This window comes from Eublepharis macularius, chromosome 1, assembly GCF_028583425.1.
Source record: "Eublepharis macularius isolate TG4126 chromosome 1, MPM_Emac_v1.0, whole genome shotgun sequence".
In the NCBI taxonomy this organism is placed as follows: Eukaryota; Metazoa; Chordata; class Lepidosauria; order Squamata; family Eublepharidae; genus Eublepharis; species Eublepharis macularius.
This window is the reverse complement of record NC_072790.1, coordinates 184631777-184655679: the sequence shown is the minus strand read 5'-3', so window position 1 is coordinate 184655679 and position 23903 is coordinate 184631777. Positions and strand designations below refer to the sequence as shown.

At 41.5% G+C, this 23903-nt stretch overlaps 1 protein-coding gene and 1 non-coding gene across 2 annotated transcripts in view; one reads left to right on the top strand and one right to left on the bottom strand.

Moving 5' to 3' along the window:
* The first annotated feature begins 203 nt into the window (after positions 1-203).
* TRNAT-UGU (transfer RNA threonine (anticodon UGU)) lies at positions 204-276 on the top strand. The gene has a single exon. It is a non-coding gene; the product is annotated as a tRNA-Thr (tRNA).
* A 2204-nt stretch (positions 277-2480) lies between these two features.
* Positions 2481-23903, bottom strand: part of HHIPL2 (HHIP like 2) — a 39610-nt gene continuing 18187 nt past the window's right edge. Inside the window, exons 6-9 of the mRNA XM_054972420.1 lie at positions 23750-23895; positions 23149-23230; positions 14905-14987; positions 2481-3659 (exon numbers count right to left, since the gene is read on the bottom strand). Of these exons, the coding sequence (XP_054828395.1) occupies positions 3268-3659; positions 14905-14987; positions 23149-23230; positions 23750-23895 (703 nt within the window). The 3' untranslated portion in view covers positions 2481-3267. The remainder of the gene's footprint in view (positions 3660-14904; positions 14988-23148; positions 23231-23749; positions 23896-23903) is intronic.

The window sequence follows — 23903 nt, the reverse complement described above, 5'->3', positions numbered from 1 at the left end:
GAATTTACAATCTGAAAGTCAGGAAGAGTTCGTTTGAATATTTAAAACTATCGTTGCTTCAAATCAGAAACGCCCTCTTAGAAATCTAATTGTAACCGAAAGGGAGTTCGTTGTGGCTCGCGGCAACATTTGTTTGGTCATTTTTGGAAGTCGGTGGTAGAATAGTACAGTACCATTCATTTGTATAACCAGAACTGATAGGTGGCTCCATAGCTCAGTGGTTAGAGCACTGGTCTTGTAAACCAGGGGTCGCGAGTTCGATCCTCGCTGGGGCCTTCCTGTCCTTTTCTTCTCTCTTTTCTTTCTAAAATAGAATTTGTATTTGCAATATCAGTGCCCAACATTTAAGGCAAAATTCAGCTCATTAAAAATGTATAGTAAAATCAACAATTTAGCTCTATCAAGTGGGGCTAAAATGTAAACATGGATGGGGGACAATTATTCTTATTTTCATCCCACACTGGTTGAACGCTGACAATTCTTTCTTTTTTTAAAATACAAAGGTTAAAGGTTAAAATGATGATTCAAATTCGTCCCTGCGTGGATTTGGAGATTCAAATGAGCTCCGGGAACGGGCGCGTGGCAGCAAAGGCGGCAGCTTTAGACGTAGTTCCAAACTTTAGTCAGCAGGTGGTAGTGCAGGGCAAGGATTCTATATTACTCTTCCATGAGTGAAGTTTGTTCAGTCTGCGGAAGGACGTGTTGTTGTGCTTTGGCTCAGTAGTGGTGGATCGCTGACGCTGCAGTGCAGATCAAAGGCACTCTGCGCTGTAAAAGCAATCAGGTGCTCACCTGGAAGCTTATAAACTGAACATGATGGTAGCAGCTATAGCCTATTGTGAGGACTGCCTCACCAACCTCTTTTTTGGCAATCTTCAAAGATATTTTCAGTTCGGTGACAATCTAACGTGTCATGCATAGGCATATCACTTAAGACCAATTTAAATGTGACACTGATGGGAGAGAACTTAGCAGTGCACTCTTGCACCTGCAAAGCATCCAGCTTAAACTGGGTTACTGCGCGTACAATGTAAGCACATCTATGCAACACCCATCAGCACTATGGATCCTTGCCATGCTAAGGTTGCGCATATTGCGGTTTAAATGAGTTACTATTCCAACACTGCACACGAAGATTCTTCTTCCCTGCCTGCATCTTGTTTAAATTGGTCCACCTGTTCCTGGTTACTAAACTGTTGCCTTTACCAACAGTACTGACTATACTATTGTGTATTGTCTGCTGCTTAAAGTATGTGCTTACTAGATAGTTTCTCCACATTGTCTAATGTCATGTCAATTTCCTTATCTTTTGTTTCAGCTCTGTATTGGATTTCTGCTTGTTGCAAATTTCTAATGTATTATTTATTGAATGTACTGTTTATTGAATGTCCTAGCCGCTGATCATATTGACTTACATCGTGTAATCTGCCTTCAGTGAGTGAGGCAGGCTATAAAGAACGCAAATAAATAAATAGACACCCAATAAAACTAATTACTAATAGGTGCTGATCACACAAAAAGCACTTCCTCCTGCTCTTTCCTCGTTGATGAAATCCATTAGACATGGAGGTAGGTTTTTTAAAGTCGTGAACACACTCTGAGCTCTGACGCATGAAAACTCATGCTGGAATAAATGCCATTAGTCTTTTACTGTACAAGAGAATTTCTCTTTTATTTTTCTACAACAATCTAACAGGGTTACTCCTCTGAAATTATCATGGATAATATCAGTTGCTGTTCATCATGATAGTTAAATAGTCTCTCTGTTCAGAGGCAATATTCCACTAGTTACTGAATGTTAGGGGTGACCGTCACTTTCCTGTCATGCTCGCTACCTTCACAGGCTGGCCACTGTCTCTTTGCAGGCAAGACAGACCTTGGTCTGATCCATCAACGTGGTTCTTACGTACTTACTAACTGTGCCCACATATTGTGAAGCTAAGGTTTCCTGTGTTACAGAGTCACCTCCATTTGGATAGCTTTCTGTCTGATATGAATTTGAAGTACCAATGCCCCTCAGAATTATGCATTGGATTTCATGGACTGAATAAAAAGATTATCTGGTACTGAATTAAATCCTGGGCACATCCTAGGGGTGCCCTGACCTGGATAGCCCAGGTGAGCCTGCTCTCTCTCATTAGATCTCAGAAGCTAAGCACAGCCAGCCTTGGTTAGTAATTGGATGGGAGACCTCCAATAAAGACCAGGGTTGCAGAGACAGACAATGGCAAACTACCTCTGTAAGTCTCTTGCCATGAAAACCCCACCAGGGGTCGCCATAAGTCAGCTATGACTTGAGGGCACTCTCCACCACATCATAGGGGCATGCTCATTTTAATAGTGAAATATACTTATTGGGATTCAAACAATTCCCTTGCAAGGAGGTCACACAAGCACATAACATTTTGAATTCTTTATTGTCATTTCCAACATTTAATTGAAGAAACATAAAAAGAGGCCAATTCCTCAGAACGCGTATTCTAGCTAGAAAGTATGTGAAAGCTGCTATCATTAATAGCTGACATAACTTTGTTCTGTTCTCATAAAAGAAAACACCAGCTGCCTAAAGGATTCTTTTTCACCCCTTTAAGGTACAGCCAATGTTCTATACATACTCAATCCCCTCCTTTTTCTCAGACCAAGGTCACTAAAATGTTTTATGCTGCAAAGTTATTTAACTAGACCCTTATTGTACTTCCATTGATGGCAATCAGTAGCACAACTCAATTGATCACCTATAGTCCCACTGTAGTCACTAGACTTCCACTCCTGCGAGTGATCACCAAATTATCTCCTCGGTAGTAGTTATAATAATAACAGTTTATTTGTATATCACTCTTCTGGACAGATTAGTGCCCACACAGAGTGGTGAACAAAGTCAGTGTTACTATCCCCGCAATGGAGCTGGGGCTGAGAGGAGTAGCTTATCCAAAGCCACCTCGTCAGTTCATGGCAGTAGTGAGATTCAAACCAGCAAAGTGCTGCATCACAGCTTAATTACTTAACCAGTACAGATTTGTGAAAAGCAACAATCTGGAAAACATCTGGAGCAGTTACTCTCAATTAAACACACACATCTTAGGGCTGTCACGATCAGTGGACTAGCAGCTGCTTCTACCAGGTGTGAATATTCCTCCCCCCGCCCCAATATTTTTACATGGAAACTATACAACAATTTTACTCTTGCCAAGAGCAAAATGGAAACCAAATGAATTGCCCAGCAATCTTCTCCACATTCTCTTGATTCTTCTCAGGCACATTGGAAGCTCACATCTCACTTCTGGAGCTGAACCTCTTTTTCTTCTGTTTTCTCTCCTTAGCTGCTGGTTTCAGCTTTGGAAGCTTTGAAAGTTTCTTCTTGGCTCTGCTGAACTGTGACCCTTTCCTTTTGAGGGGGGTTGTTGATCCTCTGGAGGCATGTGGAGTCCTTACTGTTTGCTTTGATCCACCAGCCTTGGCCTTGGTTGGTTGGGCCTTTGGGTGCTTTTTACCAGATCCAGTAGGCTTGGGCTTTCCTGGCTTGCGTTTAGCGGAGCCTTTGTGGGATGCGGGCTTCTTAGATTTGGGGCGGGAAGATGCTTGGGACATTTCAGTTGTGTTAACAGCTTTTTTAGGTGATTTGGTTGCAAGAAGTTCATTAAGCAGTTCAGGGACAGTCTCTGTGAAAGACATTGCAAAAGGTCACTTACTTGTATATGTTTTTTTAAAAATATTAGGTTGGATCCAAAGTTTTCTTCTGCTGACTGTGATGCCTTCTATCTGTGCAAGAAGCCTTCCACCACCTTAACACAGCCCTTCCATCACATCAGGGCTCCTTGCATTGGAGGAAGGGTCCACTGTTAGCAGAATGGATCTGTTGGATCCCAGCCAACTTTATTTTGGAGAATAGGAGTGTGCACCAAAAAAAAAAATTCCAGTATCGGGACTTCCGGTTTGGGATCCATGGAGGTCTAACGCAGCTCTAAGTGCAGAGCTGACCGGGCTGCTGTTTCAGCGGCCGGAGGGGCACAAATAGCCCCCGGCCACCTGCTCTCAGGCGGAGAACAGGCAAAGAACGCTCAAAGACCTCAGGGCGCGTTGATCTCGGGCGAGGGGGGGTTCTGCGCTAAGGATTCTCTCTCGACCCTTGAGGTCCCACCCTTTGACAGGTCGGCATAGATCTCTGCGACAGACCCGGGGCCAGTGCGGCTGGCATAAGACCTTCGTGCCCAAGCTTCAACAGGGGGAAAATAAACGGAAAGAGAACTTAAGATTGAAGCAGTGATTACAACCCAGAAAGACGTTTGAAAAGGTAAAGATCACTATCTCCTGAATTGGGATGGATTGTTAAAAGTAACGAAGTTTTAAAAGGACTTTTTAAACTGCAACAGACTTACTATAAGGAGGGGGAAACCCGGCAAGAAATAGATTCCAAAAAGGACTAAGTAAAAAGAAGTAATTTCAGAAAAGAGACATTTGTTTATCATACCTGTGGTTGAGAATCGATAGCAGGCTGTGGGAAAACTTCTACCATCGCGAGAGCTGCAGCGGAGAGTCGGGAAACAGGAAGTACGTAATAGTGATAGAGTCGCCAGAAGGAGACGGCCCCTACTGGAAGACAGGAAGAAGGGCATCGCCATTTTTGAACAGGGAAGGGCTTTGGCTTCAGCAAGGGCGGAAGTAGGACATCTTGGATTACAAAAGGGTACAGAGAAACCATAGAGAAAAGACGCCCGACATTTTGGATTTTTGAAGCGATTTTTGTTCATTTAAAGGACCGGGACTTTTAAATTAATTAAAAGGACTACCAATTTGGACGCCACGGAGCTAAGAAAACGTGCAGACTCGTGGGAGCGAGGTAAATCAAGCCCCACGATGTCGAAGAAAGAGTGGCAAGCAGCCATAGAGAACTTGGACAAAAAATTTTGTGAAATGCTAAAGGAGCTTAAAGAAACAAAATTGGACTTGGTGAAAGAAGTCAAAGATGTCAAAGAGACAGTTAAAAATGAGCTGGCAGAAGTAAAAAAGGGAATGGAGACGATACAAACCGACCTGCAGGCAGCGCAGCAAAAAGTTAACGATGTGGAGAAGGCGATGGACAACCTTACAGAGACGCAGCGAACGGACATGAGAGTAATGAGGGGAAGAATGGCAGTTGCGGAGAGTAAATATATGGAAAAGCAGCTGAGGTTTCGAGGTTTGTTGGAAGTAGAAGGAAAGACAGCACAAGAACAGGTGACTGAAGTGTTAGCTGAATACCTGGAAAAGGAGGAGGAGGAGGTTGTGGCTTTCCTAGATGTGGTGTACCGAATAAATTCCAGATTTGCGACCCAGAGAAAGGTACCAAGGGATGTGATAGTGCAATTTACGACAAGGAATGTAAGGGAAATGATAGTGACTAAGCAATTTCAGGATCCATTGATAGTTGATGGCAAGACAATTATCATCATGAAGGAGTTACCCAGATCGGTGCTCTTGGACCGGAAAAAATACAAAGTGTTAGTCCAGACTTTGAAAGACATGAAAGTAAGATACAGATGGGAATTACCGGAAGGGATATCTTTTGAATTTGGAGGGGTAAGAAAGCGCATCAGATCTGAATTGGAAATGGAAAGGTTCATGATGGACAATGAAAAAGACTTACCAACAACAAGGCTTTGAATATGGAGTGCAAAGTTTTATCGTGGAATGTAAATGGACTTAACTCACCTAAGAAGCGAAAAAGTATTTTCCACTGGCTATTAAAACAGAAATGTGATATAGTTTGCTTACAAGAGACTCATATTAGAAATCAGGATGTAAAATACCTTAAAGTAAGTAAATTGGGCATTGAATTTGTAGCGGCCTCAAAAAAGAAAAAAAGGGGAGTGGTACTATATATAAAAGAAGAGCTGCAACCAAAGGTGATAATTAGAGATGGGGAAGCCAGATTTATAGCAGTGGAATGCATTTGGAACTTAAAGAAAGTGTTGGTGATTGGAATATATGCGCCTAATGGAGCTAAAGAGTGCTTTTTTGAGGATTTAAAGAAGCAACTAGATGAACTTTCATATGATCAGATAATACTTGCAGGAGACTTCAATGGAGTTACGAATTTGGAACAAGACAAGAAATCAGCCACTACACAAAAGAAAAGAGGATTATTACCAAAGACTTTTTTTGGATTAATGCAACAGGAAGCGTTGGAAGATGTGTGGAGAACGCAGAATCCCACAATCAGACAATATACCTTTTTCTCTGCAAGACACTCTACCTTATCGCGTATTGATATGATCTGGGCCTCAAAGGACTTAGTACTTTGGACTAAGGAAGTAGAAATAATGCCTATGGTAGGCTCAGATCATAACCCAATTATGTGGAAATTTGGAAAAAGAACTAAGAGAAAAGGATGGAGAATAAATGAGGATTTGTTGCAAGAGGGAGAAAATATGGAAATGTTGAGAAGGGAGACTAAATTCTTCATACAGTACAACATGAATCAAGAAGTACCAACCAACAAGGTATGGGACACGTACAAGGCAGTAATCAGAGGTGTATTAATGGACTTAAATGGAAGACTCCGAAGGAAAAAAGAGGAGAAGAGACAGGAGATTATGGAAAAAATAAAAGCCAAAGAAATCCAGTTGAAGAAAAGACCAGGGAAAAAGAAAATATATCAGGACATTAAAATCCTTCAGGAGCAGTTGACGGCCATGAATAATAAAGAATTGGAATGGAATCTGAAAAGACTGAATCAAAAGTCGTTTGAAGGGGCGAACAAACCTGGGAAATTTTTGGCATGGCAATTGAAGAAAAGAAAGGAGAAAAAGATAATAAATAAAATATGTGATGACAATAAAGTACACCTGGAACAGGTCGCTATTAGCAGAGCCTTTTATAAATTTTACGCTAAATTGTATGATAAGAAAGAAGTGAATAAAGATGCGATAGCCGCATATCTGGAGAAAATGAAGCTGCCAGTAATGTCCGAGGAGTGGAGAGTTAAACTAAACAGTGAAGTAACAGAAGAAGAGATAAAGAAGGCAATACAGTCAACAAACTTGGGAAAAGCGCCAGGGCCTGATGGACTCACAGCTAAGTTTTACAAGGCAATGGCCAATGAACTGATACCGTTTTTAAAAGAGGTGATCAATGGTGTTATGAGGGACCAAAGGATCCCAGATACCTGGAGTGAAGCAAATATATCATTGATCCCCAAAGAAGGACAGGACTTGACCAATGTTAAAAACTACAGACCTATCTCTTTACTTAATAATGACTACAAGATTTTTGCAAAGATCTTGGCGGAGAGAATAAAGGGGTGGCTAGCCGAAGTTATTGGAGAAGAACAAGCAGGCTTTTTACCAAATAGACAAATCAGAGACAACCTAAGGACAGTCATAAACGCTATAGAATACTATGACAGGCGATGTGATAAGGAGGTTGGTTTCTTTTTTGTAGACACTGAAAAAGCATTTGACAATTTGAACTGGGACTTTATGTTTGCCACCATGGAACAGCTACAAATGGGGGAAAGGTTCATAAGAGCAGTGAGAGAAATTTATAGAGACCAGAGTGCAGCAATTGTGGTGAATGACGAGCTGACTAAAAAACTGATTATTGGAAAGGGTACAAGACAAGGTTGCCCGCTATCCCCATTGTTGTTTATTTTGGTTCTTGAAATTTTGATGATGCAGATTAGAGAAGATAATGCAATCCGTGGTATAAAGATAAAAGACTTTTCCTATAAGGTCAGAGCGTTTGCAGATGATATAATGTTAATTGTGGAAGATCCAATTGAAAACATGCCTAAGGTAATAGAAAAAATAAAAGAGTTTGGAGACTTGGCAGGTTTCTATGTAAACAAAAAGAAATCAAAGATTTTATGTAAGAATATGATTAAACAAAAGCAACAGTTATTAACGGAAATAACAGACTGTGAGGTAACAAGTAAGGTGAAGTACTTGGGAATTGAATTGACTGCAAAAAATATAGATCTATTTAAGAATAACTATGAGAAATTATGGACTCAAATAGAGCATGATTTGATCAAATGGAATAGGCTGAACTTGTCATGGTTGGGAAGAATTGCAGTAATCAAGATGAACGTGTTACCAAGAGTTATGTTTCTGTTACAGACGATACCAATCATTAGGGACTCCAAGCAATTTGATAAATGGCAGAGGAAAATATCAGAGTTTGTGTGGGCAGGCAGGAAGCCTCGAGTGAAAATGAAAGTGTTACAGGATGCAAAAGAAAGAGGGGGAATGCAACTGCCCAACTTGAGACTTTATTATGATGCAATCTGTCTGGTATGGTTGAAGGATTGGATCACATTGAAAAATCGCAAACTGCTGGCCTTAGAGGGATACAAAAAATTATTTGGATGGCATGCATACCTATGGTATGATAAAGTAAAAGCAGATTCTATGTTCCTGCATCACTATATTCGGAGAAGCCTCTTCACAATTTGGAAGAAGTACAAAGAATACCTACAAGAAGGAATTCCTTCCTGGGTGGTTCCATATGAAGTAATAGATCCAAGAACGGTCGATAATGAACAACAGTGTTTAACGTATAAGGAGATAACTCAAATAGAATCCTTTAAAATAAGAATAAGAACGCAACAAGAGATGTCTCCAAACTACGACTGGTTTCAGTATAGACAAGTTAGAGATCTTTATTACTCAGACTGTGCGAAGGGAGGGATAAGGATGGAAGACTCAGAATTAGAGAAAGTAATTTTACAAGAAGACCAAAAGGAAATTTCTAAGGTCTACAAAGTGTTGTTAAAATGGTATACTGAAGATGAGACAGTCAAAGTGCAAATGGTGAAGTGGGCTATAAATTTTAACAAAGAAATAACAATGGAGGCGTGGGAATACTTGTGGAAACATACATTGAAAATCACGACATGTACCAATATTAAAGAGAATATTTACAAAATGATTTACCGTTGGTATCTGATGCCAAAGAAGATTGCGCTAGGGAACTCGAATATGTCTAATAAATGCTGGAAATGTAAAAAACATGAGGGATCAATGTATCATATGTGGTGGACTTGCGAGGTAGCTAGGCAGTACTGGGGGGAAATAATAAGAGTAATGAGTGAGATTTTACAATTTCAAGTTAACAAGAACCCAGAACTCCTGCTACTGAACTTGGGAATGGAAGACATCCCAGCACAACATAGGACATTGATATTCTATATGACGGCAGCAGCCAGACTTTTGTATGCGCAGAAGTGGAAAGTACAAGAAGTGCCAACTACTGAGGACTGGATTTACAAATTGCTGTACATGGCGGAGATGGACAAAATGACAAGAAAACTGAGAGACCTTGATCCAGGGCAGTTTAACACAGACTGGGGAAAGCTGAAACAATATTTGGTGAAAAAATGGGAGGTGGGAGGAGAACTGTGGCAGTTTGAAAATTATTGAGGTACACAGGAGGAGAGAAGTGACTATACCGAGGGGGTGGAGAGTTAATGGAAAAATTCTAAGCAACTTTATATGATTTTTAAGTATTATATTAAGTAGCAATAGCGTTGATACTATGTGAATTAATGGGATAGAAATTAACAAATCTATATTTTTTGGAAAGATAACCGTATAACATAGAGTGAATATATACATACATACGTAAATTCAAAGATAGGTCTAATTGTTAGACTTATGGTATATGTATAGATAAAGAACAACATATAGAACAGAAGCCTAAGCAAATGACAATAAGTGTGTATAATAAGTATGTGTATAGAAGTATTGGAATTGATGTATAAAGGGGGGCAAATTGTTTGTCCCATATTGAAGAGAATAGAAGGAGTAAGATAAAACACAGGTTATCAAAATGAATATTATTAGTAGTTTTAATGAAGAAGATAGATTAAGAGGATTTTATTTATATGACAATTTATATGACAATTTATATGTGAAAGGAAGTGGAAATAGTGCTTAGAAGAATCTGAAAGTATATTATAATAAACAAATAAAATAAATATGAAGGAGTAGAGCGAAAGTGGATAGGGGGTTGGAAAACTGTTGGAAGTCAATAAAAGGGGGGGAAAGGGAGGGGGTTAGAATTAGAAAAAATTAAAGAATGTGATTATAATTGTTATTATATGTTTCTAATCCAATAAAAATTCTTTAAAAAAAAAAAATTCCAGTATCTCTGCAATCCAGTTAAGATTGTATTGTCGAAGGCTTTCACGGCCGGAGAACGATGGTTGTTGTGGGTTTTCCGGGCTGTATTGCCGTGGTCTTGGCATTGTAGTTCCTGACGTTTTGCCAGCAGCTGTGGCTGGCATCTTCAGAGGTGTAGCACCAAAAGACAGAGATCTCTCAGTGTCACAGTGTGGAAAAGATGTTGGCAGGTCATTTCTATCTACTCAGGAGGGGTGGGGTTGAGCTGAGTCATCCTGTAAGAGTTTCCCAGGGTGTGGAATGCTAATGGCGGGAGGCTTCACTGTATCCTGAGGAGGTTCTTTTGCATATGGATTGGTGCTTGATGTGCTAATCTTCTCTGCAGGGCTATTGTCGGGGATAGAATGTTTTGTTAGCCTGGTGTTTTTCAGAACTGGAAACCATGCTCTGTTCATTCTTAAGGTTTCTTCTTTCCTGTTGAAGTTTTGCTTATGCTTGTGAATTTCAATGGCTTCCCTGTGCAGTCTGACAAAGTAGTTGGAAGTGTTGTCCAGTATTTTGGTGTCCTGGAATAAGATACTGTGCCCTGTTTGAGTTAGGCTATGTTCAGCCACTGCTGATTTTTCAGGTTGTCCAAGTCTGCAGTGTCTTTCATGTTCTTTTATTCTTGTCTGGATGCTACGCTTTGTGGTCCCGATGTAAACTTGTCCACAGCTGCAGGGTATACGGTATACTCCTGCAGAGGTGAGGTGGTCTCTACTGTCTTTTGCTGATCGTAGCATCTGTTGTATTTTTCGGGTGTGTCTGAATACTGCTTGAAGGTTATGCTTTTTCATAAGCTTTCCCATCTGATCAGTAATTCCTTTGATATATGGCAAAAACACTATTCCTGTAGGAGACTGTTTTTCCTTGGTTGTTTGATTCATCCTGGGTTTGATTGCTCTTCGGATTTCATTTCTGGAGTAGCCATTTGCCTGAAGTGCGTGGTTTAGATGATTAATTTCCTCATTGAGAAAGTGCGGCTCACATATCCGTCTTGCACGATCCACTAATGTTTTCATTATGCCTCTTTTCTGTCAGGGGTGGTGATTGGAGTTTTTGTGTAAGTACCGATCAGTGTGAGTTGGTTTCCTGTAGACCTTGTGACCTAACTGAAAGTTTGCTTTGCGGATGACCAAGGTATCCAGGAATGGGAGTTTTCCCTCGATTTCTTTCTCCATTGTCATTCTCCATTCTCCATTCTCATTTGGAGCCATGGGGAGGAAGAATTGATGGGGTTTTTGAATCATCTCAACAACATCCACCTGAACACACAATTCACAATGGAGAAAGAAATCGAGGGAAAACTCCCATTCCTGGATACCTTGGTCATCCACTCCAGAAATGAAATCCGAAGAGCAATCAAACCCAGGATGAATCAAACAACCAAGGAAAAACAGTCTCCTACAGGAATAGTGTTTTTGCCATATATCAAAGGAATTACTGATCAGATGGGAAAGCTTATGAAAAAGCATAACCTTCAAGCAGTATTCAGACACACCCGAAAAATACAGCAGATGCTACGATCAGCAAAAGACAGTAGAGACCCCCTCACCTCTGCAGGAGTATACCGTATACCCTGCAGCTGTGGACAAGTTTACATCGGGACCACAAAGCGTAGCATCCAGACAAGAATAAAAGAACATGAAAGACACTGCAGACTTGGACAACCTGAAAAATCAGCAGTGGCTGAACATAGCCTAACTCAAACAGGGCACAGTATCTTATTCCAGGACACCAAAATACTGGACAACACTTCCAACTACTTTGTCAGACTGCACAGGGAAGCCATTGAAATTCACAAGCATAAGCAAAACTTCAACAGGAAAGAAGAAACCTTAAGAATGAACAGAGCATGGTTTCCAGTTCTGAAAAACACCAGGCTAACAAAACATTCTATCCCCTGGGAAACTCTTACAGGATGACTCAGCTCAACCCCACCCCTCCTAAGTAGATACAAATGACCTACATCTTTTCCACACTGTGACACTGAGAGATCTCTGTCTTTTGGTGCTACACCTCTGAAGATGCCAGCCACAGCTGCTGGCGAAACGTCAGGAACTACAATGCCAAGACCACGGCAATACAGCCCGGAAAACCCACAACAACCACCAGTTAAGATTCTCTAATCCAATTTGGCAAGATCGTAGAATCCCAAATTTATCCAGCCATTATTCCCCATGGGGAAAACTTTCTGGGGGGTTGGGGAGGCATTTTTCAAGCAAACTCCACCAAATTTGCAGGGAACCTGCTCTTTCCCGTCTACTCTTTCCTATACACTAATGTTTCGGGAAGATTGAATGCTGCGGTCCAATTCTATGGGCCCCTGAACAAAGTGCCTCAGCCACTCTCCATTGTGGCCAGTCCCGAATACAAGTTGAACCCCACAGTACCAAACTGAAGCAAGGGAATAGAATCCCCCAAGAATGTAAGTGAACCAAGGGGAACAACATCAAACCAGAGAATCATGTCAAATCAGAGAACTTCACCAAAACCAAACTGAAACAAGGGACACTATTGCAAGCCCTTCAGAACCAGTGTCACTCACAGAGGCCAGGCAGAACCTGAGGGCAATGGGAGAATACCGCAGAACTAAACCAAGTACCCACATCATCTACCATGCAGCAGTAAAACCACCAAGCACAAGGCAATGGCAACCAAACACAGTGTTGTGTCAGGGAATGCCTCAGAAAGTGAGAGAGATGAGTAATTTCAGGAAAACCAAGTTCTCCTCTCTCTAACCTCTGCACTCTGCTTCGCAGCCTACACTGCTACTATCACTGGCTCAAAAGAGTCTTGAGGACAGAGGTACAGGCTACAGCAGCCCTTTATCACTGGCCATCCTGTTCCTTCCCACCCATGGGTTAGAAGTCAGACCCCTCCCCCACATGCAAGGACAGTTTAAAGATATGGAATATCATAAACCCCTTGCCAGGCACTACCTGACCCCAGGCAGAACAGATGCCAGCCAGCCTGGAGACTGGTAAGTTATCAAGCAAAGTTACTCAAGAGCCATGACTGAAAGTAAAGCAAGTTAAATCAAAGCAGTTTGCCCTTCTTTAGACCAGCAGCCCTGTTTGCAAGTACTCTCTCTCTCTCTCTCTCTCTCTCTCTCTCTCTCTCACTCGCTCAAGAGCCATGACTGAAAGTAAAGCAAGTTAAATCAAAGCAGTTTGCCCTTCTTTAGACCAGCAGCCCTGCTTGCAAGCACTCTCCCCACCCCTCTCTCTCACTCAAGAGCCACAACTGAAAGTAAAGCAAGTTAAATCAAAGCAGTTTGCTCTTCTTTAGACCAGCAGCCCTGCTTGCAAGCACTCTCTCTCTCTCACTCGCTCAAGAGCCACGACTGAAAGTAAAGCAAGTTAAATCAAAGCAGCTTACTCTTCCTTAGAAAGCCAGCCCCAGCAGCCTCGCTGCTGCCTCCACTTCCTGCTGCTAAAGAGATGGGCAGCAGGGAGGCAGCCTTGAGGAAAAGGAATCACATGGGCAGGGCCAAAACCCATGTGATCTCTGCTCAGAGCTACTGGAACGCCGTTGCAGGCGTTCCCCCTCCAAATGAGCCCTGGACCTAGCAATTGGCGACTTGGCTCACGTGCCCACAGAGAGGGCTCTGCGTGCCAGCTGTGGCACACGTGCCATAGGTTCACCATCGCTGGTATATAGGATGGGTATTCAAATGTTATACCTTATTCAAATGCTAAATTTACATGTGGATATATAGCAATCTCTGACATGCGACAGGCATTGCTAAAGAAAGGGGAAATCATACTCCTCCCCCATAGGCAACCAGCAGAACACCGGGGACATCAATAACAGGACATCACTTCCGGGAAAAACTGTTTTTACCATAGAGTTTCTGGTGATTCCTAGAAAGGACTAACGCCACCTTTGGGAAATGCAGAATAACTATGTAATAAACATAACTTACTACAACTGAAAACTTATTGTGACATGCACAGACACCATTATGTCACTCCTTCTCAAACCTGTGCCTTGGGGGAGGTATGCAAGTCTAGTGACTACAATGGTGCTATAAGCAAGCTCAGTTGCAATGACATGGTCTATTTATGACATTTTTGATATGAAATAGAAGTTTTCTTTCATGACACTGTTTACAGGGGTGGGACCATGTGTGAGCAGGGCCCATGTTATAAGTGTGTACCAGACACATAAGATGCTTTGGGTCCTCCTGTTCCTTGCTGCAACAGACTTACTAAACACCACAGCAGGTCATAAATGTTTTAAACCTAACTGGCTGGCCTGTTCTTTTGGGTTCGAAAACATGTGATAAAATTTTCACTCTGATTTGTGTGTGATGGTTGTGTTATTTGCCCCAAGTTTTCGAGACGAAGCAGGTAATGAATCTAAATACATAAATAATCCCAGTCCTTTTGGCTTTAAACAAATGGATAGTTCAACGTTGCCAAGGATGTCATGTTAATTTCTTACACTTTAAATTGTGGAAGTTTTCATCTATGTGTTCGGCTTTCTGCTAGTTTTTCAAACTTGCAGCTACATTAACCTATTGTATGTGTTTTCATTGAATATCCTGTTGATAATATTGTAATTTTGCTCTGTGAATGCCTAGGCTATTGATTATACTGTATTTACTTGTCATGTGTAATTTGCCTTGGATCTCAGTGAGAAACACGTGCTATATAAATCATTATAATGATGACAATGGCTGGTGTATATTTCAGCAGATCCTTCCTTTCAATGTGAATTACATATTGTACCACATAGCAAAAATGCTTTAATGACTTACTTGCAAGTGGAGTGAATGGGATTCGCTTACTCTTTGTTTTCACTGGAACAGGCTTATGTTTGCATTTTCCTGGTGGAGCCCTCCTAGAAAAGAGATTTGTCATGTGAATTACATGTGACTGAGAGAGGAGAAACAGCTTAGCCTGCAGAAGAAACCCCAGGAAATATATAGTGTTTATCAATATGTATTTCCAGAGCTTTATAGTATTCAAATCCTTGCTTTAGTTTTTTCATTGTTGAGAATTGGATTTTTATTACTGATGTTAAGCATTCCAAGAATGAGATGTTCATGTTTTTTCTATAACTTTGCTAAATTAGTTGGAACTGTAATATTCACAATGACTAAGGAATAGGAAGATCCAATCTCTACTGACAAAACCAGGGAATTATCTGGTTCTAATTCTCAATTTTTGCTTTGCAAATACATTTCATGATCACATTGTGCTGCAACCATTGTGACACTAGCTGACCACAGGTACCAGACATGTGGTGCATCAGCCCCCTAACAAAGCAAAAGAGGAATCTGTGTTATTACACTTCCTGGAGTCCACAAGATGGCTAATGACCAAGACAGATCATATAAAATCATATTAAATCAGTAAAATGCACTATGAAACTTATCAAGTACCTATGCAAACAGTAGAAAATCCCAACAACTGCATTATTAATGAAATAATTAATGAAATAGACCAGAAGGAAGCTGGCCCATTGACACTCAAGGGAGAGTACATTTCACTAACAGGCGCCACTGCAGAGCAGAACCTGCTTCTTATAAATGCAAATGTAGCCTCAGCCAAGGAAGACACCTGGGGCAGGTGTCATGAGTGTCCAAGGAAATTCCCACAGGAGGAGATGCTCTCTCAGGTCCCTGGTCTCAAGCCATATAGCCTTGAAAGGTCAGTGCCAGCACCTTGAACTGAGCCTTTCTGCAATGTCATACTATGCCCCTGTAGCTAGAACCCACTAGGAATTGTGCCACCGCATTCTGCAGACAGAATGAGACAGAATTATCGATATGGATGGGATTATTAAGCACATCGGGGAACAAAGCCTGCGGAGGGAAAATCAGCATGGCTTCTGCAAAGGGAAGTCCCACCTGCAAAGGGGAGTTCTTTGAGCAGGTTAACAAGCATGTGGATAAGGATGATCCAGTACTTGAACTTCCAAACGTTTTTTAACAAGTACCTTACCAAAGACTCCTGAATAAAGTGTTCTTACGCATCATATGAAGTCTCTTAACTGAGATCAAGAACAGTCCCACATGAAGTGCATTACAGTAGTCTACTTTAGAATTTACCCAAGAATGTATAACAGTGTCAATATCTTTCTTTCCCTTATGAGGACACTGCAAGGAAGTCTGCCAAAGCTGAAAAGGGCACTCCAGACAACAGCTGTTACCTCAGTACCCCAGGAGTAGTGCTGGATCTAGGAATCCCTCCAAACTGGACACCTTGTTCTCAATGGGGAACACAACCCCATCCAGAACAGCGAAAACACCTACACAATGACCGATAGAACTCCCTACCAGCAGTGTCTCTTATCTTGTCTAGATTGATCTGCAGTGCATTTGACTTCATCCAGTTCATCATTGATTCCAGGCATTTTTTCTCTTTTCAGCTACATTTTAATAGTCTTTAGATCCTATAGAAAGCGTACCATCTGCCCCCCACGTACGAGTAATGACCAACTGAGTATCAACTCATGTCTCCACCCCCTCTCTTCTCATTATATGGGTTGCAGAGAAGGGTGAAGGGAATCTGGTCTCAGAACACTGGGAACTTATGTTGTGGAGCTATGTTTTATGTCGCTGAACTTGGGTCTGGGATCTTGTGATTCTTTGACTTTACTGTTTTATTTAATGTATTTATGCTGTAATCCGCACTGAGCCCGCTTGCAGGGAGGGCAGACTATAAATTTAAGAAATAATAATAATAATAATACTTTGCTTTTCTGATGCACCATTGATGCACCACATACTTGGCTAATAAAGGGTGAAGAAAAACCGTATTTTTAGAGCAGGATGAGGTCTACTTTGGAAAGTTCTTTGAGGTGTTTGGCCCAAATGTACCTTTCATTTCCAGATCTGAGCTCTTAGAAAATAGTTCTGCAAGTTTGAAGCAGAAGCCTATGGAGCTCACTGGATCCCTGCCCCCACCCCGCCCCTGCCGCCGGTTGCATATGACCAAACAAAAATTCTCTCCAATTCTCAGAATATTTAAGCTTGTTTTTTTAAACTTTCCTTTTTAAAATAAATGAATTAATAAATATGAATATTAATATTAATGCAGCACTTTTACATATTAAAAAATAGCTTGCCTGAAGTACATAGCCAGATGCAACAGGGCCAGCAGAGCCAGCATGCAATTGGTTGCTGTGCATGGTTGTTGTTGCAGTTGTGAAGCACGCCATGTGAGCCCACAGCTGGGGGATGCTCTGGGAGCTCTTATTTGATGTCTGGTTTTGCCCATACAGTGGGGAATTCTCTCTATTTATGCCCAAGGAGAGTTGGCTGGTAGAAGACTTTGGGGCTCCACAGCATGGAAAACCAGGGAAAAATGGATCTTTGTACTTATTTTAGTACATATTTATTTTAAAGTGGAGGCCGACCATCAAATGCAGCTGAACACAGGAACAGGATGAGCACAAATAAGAAAGCTGTTGAAAGCAGTTAAAGAGGCAGATCTTCCAAGGCACATTAAAAACACAAGAACAAAAAGTGTTTTATGTTTCTCCTTTCAACATAGGATAACCAGCAGATTCATGTAGGAAATGTTACAAAATATTTTGGAAGTCACTCTGAGACCTTTTGCAGTTGAAATGGGACTAATAAGTGTATTAAATCAATGAAACAAAACAAACACTAGGATAATAAACAGGGAAGCATTGTTACCTCCCCCCCCCAAAAAAAAGTCCCAGAGAAACTGCAACCTACTTAAGATTATGCCAAAAAGTCAGGTGGTTGGGCTATGTCCATGCACCATCGTTCCTTGAATGAGGTGATGCATATAGCATTTGCAATATGAAATCAAAACACAGTATTAGCAATTAGCATCCCCTAGAACAATGACATGGATGTAGGGGGTACAGACATGACAGCAGGTTCCAAGCTGGGGGGTGGCTGCAAAATGCTATCCAGTGGCCCCCTCTCAGGCATGGCCTTAGCCCAAATTATAGCTGCTCCCTAACACCATTGCTTAATGGCTTGTTTGCAGCCACTCCAAGCAGCAGCCGCTGCTCACTCACCTACCCTGTCCTTCTGGTTTGCAGCTGCAGCACCTAGCAACCATCACTCATTGCTTGGAGTGGCAAATGTGAGAGGGGAGGGCAAGCCTAATCCTTCCAGGGATGCCCAATGACACCATGTCTGTCAGAAAGACAGCAGGCACCCTACAAGCATTACTGCTGCTGCTCCATCTCCATGGAGCCTGCTGCCCAATGATGGGCTGGCCCTGGATCAGGGAATGTTGAAACTGCTATGTGATAGAAGAAAAATGCTGTGTGTTAAAATGAGGGGATTCTCACCTGTGTCCCAACAGTGAGTGACCCCAGCCCGGACTCTGGACCTCAATCAAACCAAGGCAATAATACTGGCAAGTTTAAGAAAGTGTACTGGAGAAACGCTCAAATAAACTGATGCACTTCAAACATCTCAGGCAAAGTGCACTTGGCACCCACTTTTATATCCTCTTACAAAAAGATTCATTAAAAAAATGTTTACAAATCCCTAACAGTTAACTTTGCCACATCCAATATGCTTTGATCAAACAGCTTATTGTTGACATGAGCAGCAAATAACATCATATCCATGGAAACGGTAAAGCATAAAATGATAGCTGTACATGCTATATGTATAGTCTCAAAAGACTAAGGACACTCAGTCCAGCCATCATTGCAGCAGGGTTTCATTTCAATAAGTCTCCTCCACTTCTTCTACTGGATCTTTAAGAACATACTGGAGTCATTACACTGAAGACACAAAGAATTAAGACAATGAGCATCCAAAGCACGGATGGAATTTGAATCACAGCCTTATATTCTCAACCAAACACCTAACAATGGTAAGAGAAGACAACAGGAAGCATTTTATTTACTGGTTGCCTACATTGTTCCAGTGAGTTATAGTTCCACAACAAGCACTAAAAAGTACCAATGATAAAGTAATTGAAAGCATTAGCTATGGGCAAAACCTTTAGCAAAGATGATATAATGGGTTGAATCTTGGGTTGCCAAGCTCCCTTGGGACGCAGGGAATCTCCTACCCTTAGTGGGCCCTTCTAAGCAGCAGAAGAAAAATGAGAGGGAAACGGAGGGGGGATGGCCAGCATCCTGATGCACTGGCATCACTTCAGATGCAACCAGAAGTGAAGTCAACATATTGCTGCCAATGCTCTAGCATTCAGTCTATGGTTTTGGCCAAGTGCTAGCGCATCCCCAGCAATGTGCTGACGTCATTTCTGGCTATGCCAGAAGTGATGTCATTACATTGCTGGTGAAGGCCCCGCAATGGTATTCTCTCATCACTTGTCAGCTGTTGGTAGCCTTATGCTGGCAACTGTGATTGGATCCTATGGGATCCATTTTGGTACCAGTGATATATTCTCTCAACACAAATTGTACTTCTCTAGCCACAAGAGTCAGAGCTATTCTTGCACCAAGGGAATCAGTGGAACAGATTAACAGGATTCAGCCCAATGGGTGAGTAGTTTGAGCGCTATTCCCTTTTCATCTGTATCATAGGAGCACCTTTGGTCATGGGAACACTCTTGCCTGCACGAGAGTAATTATTATAACTACTGACTTGTCACCTGAAAATATAATACACACACACCTCACACCCACACATACACCATTTAAATGATATTGAAATACAACTAACACTAGGGAAACTTAATGAAGTTAACAGCTGCTCATAATTAAAGGTCACAAGGCAGTAGTTGATTGGAAAATTAAATGCAGGCCTCAGATCAAGGAATGTAGAAATGTTATGTGTGACAATGGTGCTAATGCAGAATGAACTGAATAATCAATTGTTAAACTCTCAGTCTTCAAAGAATATTGCATTACAATGTATTGTCAAAGGCTTTCACGGCTGGAGAACGATGGTTGTTGTGGGTTTTCCAGGCTGTATTGCCGTGGTCTTGGCATTGTAGTTCCTGACGTTTCACCAGCAGCTGTGGCTGCCATCTTCAGATGCTTCCCTGAGAGATCTCTGTCTTTTGGTGCTACACCTCTGAAGATGCCAGCCACAGCTGCTGGCGAAACATCAGGAACTACAATGCCAAGACCACAGCAATACAGCCCGGAAAACCCACAACAACCACTGCATTACAACTTTTTTTCTGAACATATAGAGCTCTTCTTCCTATTACTAGGCATTCACCATGTAGGATTAAATGCTTTTCTTCAGCAGTGGTGGCCAATTTGGAGAGAGTGAGTAGAAGAGAATACTGACTACATTGAAGATATATTCAATAAAGGAGGAGTGTTTTAAAAATACTGCATTTTACAGCTACATGAGCCACTGGCTGTTTCTATTGTGGCTTTGAAGAGCACTGATTATTTAGTCACAGATTCAAAAGAGGACAGCACTGCAGGCCGCCCTTGCAAATAACTAGGTGTATTTAGTCCTGTCTCTAAAGATTCAGCAGCTCCTGGGGTCAACTACGTCATTCCCTAATTGTTTCCTGACTGTTCATTTTCAATTCCAAGCAGCCATGGGGGGCAGGGGGAGGCTGGTTGTGCAGTGGTAAGAAAGTGCTGGTCAATTTTTTCCTTGCCAGCTTCCTGTCCACTCAAAATCCCATCATCCCCCTCCCCAACTTTCCCACAAGAGGAAAAACATAGGGACTCTATATCTTTGTAAACAGAGAAAAAGGAAGTGACGGGCCAATTTTGTACAGATAAACAGCTGCCAAGGAAAGGACTGGAAAGACCCTACCACCTTCCCTTTCTGGTCCTCCATTCATTTTTTTTTATTATTTTTACAAAAGTAAATGTTTCTTGGCTATTACAAAGCATCTTTAATTTTATCATTCCACACCACTGACCATTCCACACCACACCACTGACCGTTCCTCAATACATTTATCTGATTGTACTTTGACATTTTCAAGACTTCTCTGTTGGTACATTAATTTAGACATCACTGTTATTTTCCAATTTCTCAACATCCAGTTATCTTAAAACAAGTGCTCCTTGTGATTTCCTGCTTCCTTCTCTCCTTCCCACTCACCTTTGACTGCCCCAGTCTTTACCTTTTCCCCCTTCCTCCCTCCAGCAGCCTCTCCTCTATGGCCCAGTTGTGTGGTGTTGGCTGAGCTGGGCCCAGTTGTATGGTTGTATGGTGAGGAACCTGCAAGGACTTGTGAGGGGTACTTCACTTTTCCCTCTATCTTGTTCCCTACACTGTTTCCTCTTTCCCTCCTGGCAGCCTCCATAAGCCCCATGAGCCCTCCCTCAAAGGCCAAAACAGTGCTGGAAAGGGTCCTCCTCTGCCCTGCCTTTTACTGACAGCAACCAAGCCTGGAATACTGTCTAAACTGTTATGGTTGTCTAGCAACAGCTACTGAGGGCATCTGGTTAAAGCTACAGGTGCTCCTTTTATCATTTGGGGAGGGGATTTAAACTCCCCAATGTATTTTTTTAGATTTCAGTTTTTCCTGTAAACCGGGGGCATTTTTCAGGTGTGTAGGAACATCTGTCTTGTCCGTTCATGGTTACAATCTCCAGAATTATGTATCCTCAGATCAGGGCCATTGGCTATTAGTATATAAGATATGAGTTATACATAGTTTTGCAAAATTTAGATCAGAAAATATTGTCAGCTGACATGAGGCTTTGTTTGTTTGTTTGTTTGTCACTAAGAGTCAAGGTGGATTATGTAGGGCTGGGGATGTCCAAAACCCAATGCAACAGAGTTTGGAATTGTAGGAAAAAATTGAAAAACAAGCAAAAACCTGATAGAGAAATAAAACAATGCTGATTCATAAGCAATTGAACATGACACACTGAACGATGCAGTAATTACCCAGTAGGAGCTTACTGTGTAATCTGCCTTGAGTCTCAATGAGAAAAGCGGGCTATAAATAATGTAAATAAATAAATAAATATTATTTTTAGCGACAGACAGTACACAGTAATATAGTCTACAGTCCCTGTTCCTTTACCAAAGCACCTTTTTGAACCATTTCCTTTCAGTGTAGCCCTCCTACCTGTGTAAAAAAGTAATCCTGAATAATTCAGTTTTGCATAGTTTGCAGAAAGCCATGAGACACGTTCCAATTTTTACTGGTATTTCTATTGAAAATGTCAATGGTGATTTTTTTTTTTTACTTTTTACTGTAGAAACTTGAGATGTTTCCTTTGATGGCATTATTTTATGGCAGTATTACAAACTCTGTCTTATTTCTAAAGTTACCATATTTTCTAGCCAACACATGGACAATTTGCAAAAACTGAAAGAAAGGAAGTTTATACCCAGGGCATTTTTTTCTGGCAGTACACACCAGCACACAGTACCAGCATCATTTCAGCCAGTGGGCTTGGGCCCCCAAAGCAGTGAACATCATGAGCACCTCTTCTTCTTCTTCTTCTTCTTCTTCTTCTTCTTCTTTTAGAAAAAAAGCACTATTTATAACTCTCTGTTCATTGTACGACTTTTTGAAATTATAACATGCCATGAAGGAAAAAAATATATCCAGCCTACCTAAATTACATCTAAGCCAGTCCTCCATTCATTCTTATGCCACCACACATGGCTACTTTGCAAACATGTCATTTAGCCCTCAAACTCCAGTATCTACAGACAGCCCATCTCTACCCATCCTTTAAACAGAATTTAAACCAGTTAGTTAACACCTATCAATTTAAATGGAACCAAATTGCTTTAACTAAATGTACTTCATTTTAACTATTTTGTGGATTTATTTGCAAATTCAGACAGGCGTAAATTGAAGAAACTAGTGTAAGAAGGTGGCTTTCTGGTCATGGTTATAGTTGATTTGCAGGTTTCACACAAGGAACTGAAAATCAGATGGTGTGAATGAGATGTTCCTGCTATCAGGGCAGTACCCATGTTCCATTCTGACCCACCCCTCAGTGGCAAATGGAGAGGAGAACAATGGAAGCTGCTTTGGCACCTCATTAAGGAGGTATAAATAAAATAAAGAAAGCAAAATAAATGGCTGAGTTTTTAAAAGAGTTAAGCAGCAGAGCTAGGAAATGCATGGATTTTAAAGAGGCCTACCTTGCAGGATCCACAAATTTGTAGAGAGCGCCATGTGGCGCATAGGCACTGGGATAGGAGGTAGCCATAAAATAAAGTTCACCTGGAATAAAAAGAAAGAGGATAAAGCCAGTAAGATTGTTTCGGATAAAACTGTACAAAATGAATCAATGTTTGGTATATTTAAACTGGGCCTTCACACAATTTGTGACCCCACAAAGCCATCAGCTGCATCATGTGGTCTGCTGGGGACCTGGCAAACTCCCCATTCTTGCAATACCAGAGTAGCCCATAACAGACCTTCCTATATGGCCGCCAGACAGCACTTGTCTTGGCTGGCAGGGAGCTAAGTAAGTCTGATGTGACCTTTTACTGAAAACCTCCTGTTCAAGAAAGAGAGGTGCTCAGTTGCTCCGGGGGTGGGGGCATTACTATGTGCACAAGCACAGCTGGAAACTGGGGGACATTCTTACTGGTCTCTACTGTGAAATAAGTTCATAGCTGCACCCTCAGTTGTCTGCACTTACTAAAAGCTGCCATTGTTTGCTCTATTTTAACCACTCCCACCCCGGTGAAAGAGAATCCTTTAACCCTGAAAAGCAGAGACAGTAACATGCATCACCTGCTTCGTCCTCTGCAAAAGAGATGATGAATTTACTATACGAGCTGATCAGCCCCGGGAAAGCACAAGCTTTAGGGCTACCAATGCAAATATCTTGCTTCTTCCATTTATTTCCTCTCTCATCTTCCTGCAAAGCCATAAGGCGACTGGGTGA